Source organism: Furipterus horrens, unplaced genomic scaffold (assembly GCF_987537825.1).
Source record: "Furipterus horrens unplaced genomic scaffold, mFurHor1.1.pri manual_scaffold_17, whole genome shotgun sequence".
Classification (NCBI taxonomy): domain Eukaryota; kingdom Metazoa; phylum Chordata; class Mammalia; order Chiroptera; family Furipteridae; genus Furipterus; species Furipterus horrens.
Genome location: NW_028327187.1, coordinates 114,696,767 through 114,704,798, shown reverse-complemented (window position 1 = coordinate 114,704,798; position 8,032 = coordinate 114,696,767). Strand labels below are relative to the sequence as shown.

General features: G+C 52.7%; 1 protein-coding gene across 4 annotated transcripts; it reads right to left on the bottom strand.

Annotated features, from left to right (window-relative positions):
- Positions 1-401: 401 nt before the first annotated feature.
- Positions 402-6,125, bottom strand: LOC149991880 (PWWP domain-containing DNA repair factor 3B-like). Of its 4 annotated transcripts, XM_090264900.1 has the most exons (4): positions 5,450-6,125; positions 4,874-5,059; positions 4,290-4,483; positions 402-1,517 (listed from the first exon to the last, which is right to left on the bottom strand). In XM_090264900.1, the coding sequence occupies exons 1-4, from the start codon at positions 6,123-6,125 to the stop codon at positions 567-569; spliced, it is 2,007 nt and encodes a 668-aa protein (XP_090121026.1). In that variant the 3' UTR covers positions 402-566. The 4 variants fall into 4 exon arrangements, with proteins under 4 accessions (XP_090121026.1, XP_090121023.1, XP_090121024.1 ...); XM_090264897.1 differs by lacking the exon at positions 4,290-4,483 and having other exon boundaries at positions 402-1,556; positions 4,704-5,059; XM_090264898.1 differs by lacking the exons at positions 4,290-4,483; positions 4,874-5,059 and adding an exon at positions 3,287-3,472 and having other exon boundaries at positions 402-1,717.
- Positions 6,126-8,032: the final 1,907 nt, after the last annotated feature.

Below are 8,032 nucleotides of genomic sequence, written 5' to 3'. Positions count from 1 at the left end.
ATCCCTTCACTTGGTCTGGATTTCAGATTGCCTTTCCAAGAACCATCTGATGGTAGTGATAATATATAGAAAAAGATCTCTGTCATTGGTCTCACATCTCAGGGATGTTCCCGTCCCCTTCCCCCAAAGGAATACACATAGCAGGGGAAACTCAGGAATTATATTGGGAAGGAATTCAATCGTTTATACGAATGTATCACAAAAAGAATGAGCAGCCCATGTGATGTTTCTGTAAAATACGTCTCAGATTTTAAAAACAATTGTTGCTTAGTACCTGTTACCAGGGGTCTTTCATGTAGTGCCAGAGTGTGTATCTTATAAGAAAATACAAACTATATACAATCAAAAACAACTTTATTAAACTACTTGGATAGTCACACATCTGAGCAAGCACAGGTAAGTACAACTGCCAGCGATATTTTAACAAATTGTAAACAAGAAATGATGAAGACCGTGCCACCCACAAATGCCAGAGACAGATCTAAAACAAACTCGTGCAGTCGGGGTTTCTTACTAATGCTACGAATGAGAGGTCTCTTGGCTAAGGTGTGGGTGCAGGGGGAGAGTTATTTCGCCTTGCTCACGATTGCCGATCTCTTTTTTATTCCCCTTAAGATATTTTTATCAAATAGTTCTTTTTCCCGGTAATGCACAGGTGGCCCTTGCAGGTACTTTACTTCTGCCTCCTGGTAATCTAGCCCATCAAGGGCAGCAATCGAACAAATGATGGCTTCTGGCAAAAGGACTTCCAGAACAAAACTTACTTTGTCATCCCTTGTCAGAGACAGCGCCTTCTTGTCTATTTGCTTGTAGAGCTCTTGTAAATGCCCTACCACGTCATCCAACTGGTCTTCATCCTCCAGGTATGTCTCAACGCAGATCACATACCTGGCTGATTTCATAAATGACACCAGCCACCTGGATGGTTTCCTGCCTTTGAGGATGTCCAGAAGATGGGAGTCGGCCCCCTTTCTCTTCACGATGAAGTCCACGAGCTGCTGGTTGTCTCGGTCCCTAGCAGCCCTCATCCGGTCAGGGAGAATTTTCTTGCAGGGCTCCTTCCCACCTGGGGAGCTCTCCTCCTCAGAATCTTCCAGGTCAGCGTAATTCACCTTCGGGAAATCAACCTCAAGATGCGTCTCTTGGATGGCTTTCCTAATTGGGTAGCTGATGTCGGCGGCATAGTAGTCCAGGAAAGAACCCACGAAAGACCCCTGACTGAGCTGTTCTCCGTAGTGGGAAATCAGGGAGAAGCACCAGTTCACACCCTGCTCGTACACTTTCCTGGCTCTCTTCATTAGTTTCTCCTTCTCTTTACAATGCAGAGGCTTTAACCTCCGAAGAGGCACTTGAATGCCGCTCCGTTCAGGGCACATGTTTGCATCAATCAGAAGCACCCTTGCAGTCTTCTCTGGGTGGCTGACACTCTTCACCACTGCTGGCCAAAACGGGTGGTTTTGAAATTTAAACCAGAACACCATTCCTCTTTCAATGGGGCCCAGCGCCTGTGGGACAGCCTTGCTTATCAGTTGTGCCACATCCTTGGCGACATGCTTCTTCATAGCGGTGGTGGGGTTCACAGCCTTTGAGTCAACAAAAGGTTGAGGTTCCCGCCGTGTTCTCTTAAACTCTGGTGCCCACCGCTTCCTTGGCTTGCATGCCAAACGGCGTGAACACCGCAGCCCCGGGTCAGAGGCACTGGAGGGTGCTGCCACACCTTCGGAGCCTGGCTTCCAGGCACCCTCTCCAGGGTCCTCAATGTTCCCAGAGAAGGCATAGTACTCAGAGGAGATAGTTGGGGTCTTTGGGCAGGTGCTGCGTGGTTCCTTTCTTTTCAGAGCCTTGGGCACAGTGACGATGGAACTGGGTGGCCGAGATTGAAGGACGGCTCCCCTTTTAGCACCAGCACCGTTCTTCCTGACTGTTGGTTGTCCCACATCCCCCGCGACATCCTTCTTCATAGCGGTGGTGGGGTTCACAGCCTTTGAGTCAACAAAAGGTTGAGGTTCCCGCCGTGTTCTCTTAAACTCTGGTGCCCACGGCTTCCTTGGCTTGCATGCCAAACGGCGTGAACACCGCAGCCCCGGGTTAGGGGCACTGGAGGGTGCTGTCACACCTTCGGAGCCTGGCTTCCAGGCACCCTCTCCAGGGTCCTCGATGTTCCCGGAACAGTCAGAGGAGACAGTTGGGGTCTTCGGGCAGGTGCTGTGTGGTGCCTTTTTTTTCGGAGCCTTGGGCACAGTGATGATGGAACTGTGTGGCAGAGATTGAAGGACGGCTCCCCTTTTAGCACCTGCACCGTTCTTCCTGACGATCAGTTGTCCCACATCCTCGGCAACATCCTTCTTCATAGCGGTGGTGGGGTTCACAGCCTTTGAGTCAACAAATGGTTGAGGTTCCCGCCGTGTTCTCTGAAACTCTGGTGCCCACGGCTTCCTTGGTTTGCATGCCAAACGGCGTGAACACCGCAGCCCCGGGTCAGAGGCACTGGAGGGTGCTGTCACACCTTCGGAGCCTGGCTTCCAGGCACCCTCTGCAGGGTCCTTGATGTTCCTGGAGCACTCAGAGGAGACAGCCGAGGTCTTCGGACAGGTGCTGCGTGGTGCCTTTTTTTTCAGAGCCTTGGGCACAGTGACGATGGAACTGGGTGGCCGAGATGGAATGACGGCTCCCTCTTCAGCACCTGCACTGTTCTTCCTGACTATTGGTTGTCCCACATCCCCCGCGACATCCTTCTTCATAGCGGTGGTGGGGTTCACAGCCTTTGAGTCAACAAATGGTTGAGGTTCCCGCCGTGTTCTCTTAAACTCTGGTGCCCACCGCTTCCTTGGCTTGCATGCCAAACGGTGTGAACGCCGCAGCCCTGGGTTAGAGGCACTGGAGGGTGCTGTCACACCTTTGGAGCCTGGCTTCCAGGCACCCTCTCCAGGGTCCTCGATGTTCCTGGAACAGTCAGAGGAGACAGCCGAGGTCTTTGGGCAGGTGCTGTGTGGTGCCTTTTTTTTCGGAGCCTTGGGCACAGTGATGATGGAACTGTGTGGCAGAGATGGAAGGACGGCTCGCCTTTTAGCACCTGCACCGTTCTTCCTGACTGTTGGTTGCCCCACATCCTCAGCAGCATCCTTCTTCATAGCGGTGGTGGGGTTCACAGCCTTTGAGTCAACAAAAGGTTGAGGTTCCCGCCGTGTTCTCTTAAACTCTGGTGCCCACGGCTTCCTTGGCTTGCATGCCAAACGGCGTGAACGCCGCAACCCCGGGTTAGAGGCACTGGAGGGTGCTGTCACACCTTCGGAGCCTGGCTTCCAGGCACCCTCTCCAGGGTCCTCAATGTTCCCGGAGAAGGAAGAGCGCTCAGAGGAGACAGCCGAGGTCTTTGGGCAGGTGCTGCGTGGTGCCTTTCTTTTCAGAGCCTTGGGCACAGTGACGATGGAACTGGGTGGCAGAGATGGAATGACAGCTCCCTCTTCAGCACCTGCACCGTTCTTCCTGACTATTGGTTGTCCCACATCCCCCGCGACATCCTTCTTCATAGCGGTGGTGGGGTTCACAGCCTTTGAGTCAACAAAAGGTTGAGGTTCCCGCCGTGTTCTCTTAAACTCTGGTGCCCACGGCTTCCTTGGCTTGCATGCCAAACGGCGTGAACGCCGCAGCCCCGGGTTAGAGGCACTGGAGGGTGCTGCCACACCTTTGGAGCCTGGCTTCCAGGCACCCTCTCCAGGGTCCTCAATGTTCCCGGAGAAGGAAGAGCGCTCAGAGGAGACAGCCGAGGTCTTCGGACAGGTGCTGCGTGGTGCCTCTCTTTTCAGAGCCTTGGGCACAGTGACGATGGAACTGTGTGGCAGAGATGGAATGACAGCTCCCTCTTCAGCACCTGCACCGTTCTTCCTGACTATTGGTTGTCCCACATCCCCCGCGACATCCTTCTTCATAGCGGTGGTGGGGTTCACAGCCTTTGAGTCAACAAAAGGTTGAGGTTCCCGCCGTGTTCTCTTAAACTCTGGTGCCCACGGCTTCCTTGGCTTGCATGCCAAACGGCGTGAACGCCGCAGCCCCGGGTTAGAGGCACTGGAGGGTGCTGCCACACCTTTGGAGCCTGGCTTCCAGGCACCCTCTCCAGGGTCCTCAATGTTCCCGGAGAAGGAAGAGCGCTCAGAGGAGACAGCCGAGGTCTTCGGACAGGTGCTGCGTGGTGCCTCTCTTTTCAGAGCCTTGGGCACAGTGACGATGGAACTGTGTGGCAGAGATGGAATGACAGCTCCCTCTTCAGCACCTGCACCGTTCTTCCTGACTATTGGTTGTCCCACATCCCCCGCGACATCCTTCTTCATAGCGGTGGTGGGGTTCACAGCCTTTGAGTCAACAAAAGGTTGAGGTTCCTCCCCTGTTATCTTAAACTCCGGTGCCCACCGCTTCATTGGTTTGCTTGCCAAATGGTGTGAATACTGCAGTGCTGGGTTAGGGGCACTGGAGGGTGCTGCCACACCTTCGGAGCCTGGCTTCCAGGCACCCTGTGCAGGGTCCTCAGTGTTCCTGGAGCAGTCAGAGGAGACAGCCGAGGTCTTCGGACAGGTGCTGCGTGGTGCCTCTCTTTTCAGAGCCTTGGGCACAGTGACGATGGAACTGTGTGGCAGAGATGGAAGGACGGCTCCCCTTTTAGCACCTGCACCGTTCTTCCTGACTATTGGTTGCCCCACATCCCCCGCGACATCCTTCTTCATAGCGGTGGTGGGGTTCACAGCCTTTGAGTCAACAAAAGGTTGAGGTTCCCGCCGTGTTCTCTTAAACTCTGGTGCCCACGGCTTCCTTGGCTTGCATGCCAAACGGCGTGAATACCGCAGCCCTGGGTCAGGGGCACTGGAGGGTGCTGTCGCACCTTTGGAGCCTGGCTTCCAGGCACCCTCTCCAGGGTCCTCAATGTTCCCAGAGAAGGAAGAACAGTCAGAGGAGACAGCTGGGGTCTTCGGGCAGGTGCTGTGTGGTGCCTTTCTTTTCAGAGCCTTGGGCACAGTGACGATGGAACTGGGTGGCAGAGATGGAAGCACGCCTCCCCTTTTAGCACCTGCACCGTTCTTCCTGACTATTGGTTGTCCCACATCCCCTGCGACATCCTTCTTCATAGCAGTGGTGGGGTTCACAGCCTTTGAGTCAACAAATGGTTGAGGTTCCCGCCGTGTTCTCTGAAACTCTGGTGCCCACCGCTTCCTTTGTCTGCATGCCAAACGGCGTGAATACCGCAGCCCCGGGTCAGGGGCACTGGAGGGTGCTGCCACACCTTCGGAGCCTGGCTTCCAGGCACCCTCTCCAGGGTCCTTGATGTTCCCAGAACAGTCAGAGGAGACAGTTAGGGTCTTCGGGCAGGTGCTGTGTGGTGCCTTTCTTTTCAGAGCCTTGGGCACAGTGACGATGGAACTGGGTGGCCGACATGGAAGCACGCCTCCCTTCTTAGCACCTGCACCGTTCTTCCTGACTGTGCAATGCCGGGACCTAGCTTTTGAGGTGTTTGTCTTTTCCTTGCCCTCTTTCTCATGGTCGTCTTCTGAAAGCAATGGGGAGTTTGAGCACATGCTGAAACTCTCTGAGGACTTTGTTTGCTTTTTTCTTGGAACAGGAGCGACACGTGTGTGTACCTGTGATTTGTCACCATCAGGGGTGTCTTCACCCTCTGAATGTACCAACAGTGATCTGGGGGTTTTCCTTTGGCTAAGACATCTCAGTGAATGCCCTTTGGGCTTCCGAGATTTTTTATGAGACTGCATCCGTGGGCCCTTTGGAGACATTGTAATGGTCTCTGGATCATCCGATGCTCTGGACGGACCCAACTTTGCTCTCTTTTTCAGAATCTCCCGTGCCAATGTAAGAGCTCTCCTGTAGGCCACTCGCTCTCCTGGTGGGACGCTGGCCTTTGGCTGGGCCAGTATCGAAGAGAAAATGGATTCAACTTGAGACTCATTTAGGATCTTTACTTCCCTGCGTTTCACTTGAATATTTTTACCTACTGAGAGTATTTCAACTTGTAGATAACATGGCTTTTTCTTCTTATTTTTTGGTGAGCGTCCGGATCTGGACAAAACCCTTGCTGGCCAGAACTGGCCTTTCCAACTGCACAAGACATATTTGGAGTCCATTATGACTGGTCTTGGGTATTGAACGGTAATTAACAGCTACAGCCGGTTTGTCGTCAGGCAATGTGTTTCACCACAGCTTTTTGCCTAGGACTCGAGAGGGTTTATTGCTTCTGTGACCTCTTCTTCTCCACCTCAATCTCCCAGAAATGCTGGAACGTGTGTTTTGATAGACTGAACTGAAGAATACTGGAATATGGAAAAGGAAAAGAAGAAGAGTGTCAGAAAGAAGTCCTTTTGTGTAACAGACAGGAGTTGGGCGAGGCAGAATACAAGGCAACTATTTGGGAAAAAATATGAAAGATACCAGAAGAATTCCACAGCCCTCTGAACCCACTTTGTGTCCTGTTGTCACTACTGCATAAGAAAGATCACTTGTGTGTGGAGGTGGGCGTCATGTCCGGGATCTCATTTGTGCCATTGGACATCCAGTGCCTTTTGTGCTCCTCGGGGCTCATCCTAGGGGAATGCTTCAGGGTCTCTTTTCTGGTGTGTGAGCATGGCCCTGTGCACCCAAGGAAGTCAGAGATGACCTCCGACCTACAGACATGGGTGTCAGCACAATATCATGTCCAAGAGTGGGAACTTAGAAGCCAGGGGTTCATGAAGCTCTTGTGGGTGTTAGAGGTATTCCCGTTCATAAGGATCACTGCAGGCACGGGCCACTGGCTGGGACACACGCCTATTTGCTTCTCCATGGTGGTTTAAATGGATCCCCGCCCCCACCCTCAAGCACCAAATCAGTGTGGAGTAGTGACTGTGCAGTGAGGAGCAAAAATAAAACACATGCCAAATGTCAACATGAAACAAATGATTGCAGATGAGATGTGTAGTACAATGGGAAAGTCTTACCGAATGCCAGGTGGACTGTGGTAGGCGAGGTTCTGTGAGCAGGATCTGTTGAACTCCAACTGCTTGTGGGACAGACCCTTTACCCTTCTCTGGGCTTCTGAAGTGCACTGCTCTTCCAGGGATAAAATGGTACCAAATGCACCTCTATATTAATCTAGGAAATCCAAGCGAGTTAGTTAAATGGGGAATGAGAGAAGAGGGTGTACTTCCAGCCAAGATGGCAGCACAGGTACACATGCTTCCCCTCCCTCCACAACCATAAGAAGGAATACAGCTACCTCAGAACTAAAAACACCCAGAACTACCAGAAAATTGCACGGCATGGAAGTCCAACAAACAGATACACAGAAGTAATACTCACCCACACAGGTAGGAGGGGTAGAACTGGGGTGGAGAGCAGGTGGTGTGGTGGCGGTGGCAGAGGCAGCAATGGCAGTGGCAGCAAAGCAGTGGCTGTGGACGGCCAGCAGAAAGTGCAGTCACACATTATGAAAGTCTAGAGGACAACTGGGGAATATATCCCAGCTCCAGACCAGACCACACAGCTTACAGTTCCAGGGCTAGGGAAAATAAAGCCTCGTTGCTTCTGACCGTGAGAACCAGTGGGGATTGGGGTGGAGGCAGAAACTGCCAGTCTCTCAGCAGAGTCCGCTTGTTTAAGGGGCCCCCAAGGTCATAGAACATCCACAAATCCACCCACCCTTGGAACCACAAACAGGGCAACAGCTAGAGGTGCGCCAGTCCCATATGGGAAGTGGGAGAGGTGCCTGGAAAAGGGGCGAGTGCTGAGCAAGTGGCATTGTTCCCTCTCAGACCCCTTCCTCACATACAGCACCACAACGTGGTGAAACGGGTAGCCCTGTACTGACAAATACCTAAGGCTCCGCCCCTTACAACGTAACAGGGGCAACAGCTCTACCTAAGACACAGAGGCAAACACAACAAGCTGTCAAGTTGAGGAGACAGAGATATGGCCCCAAAGAGGGAATGGATCAAGGTTCCAGTGGGAGAACTAAGCGATGAGGAGACAGCCAACCTAACACATGCAGAGTTTGAAA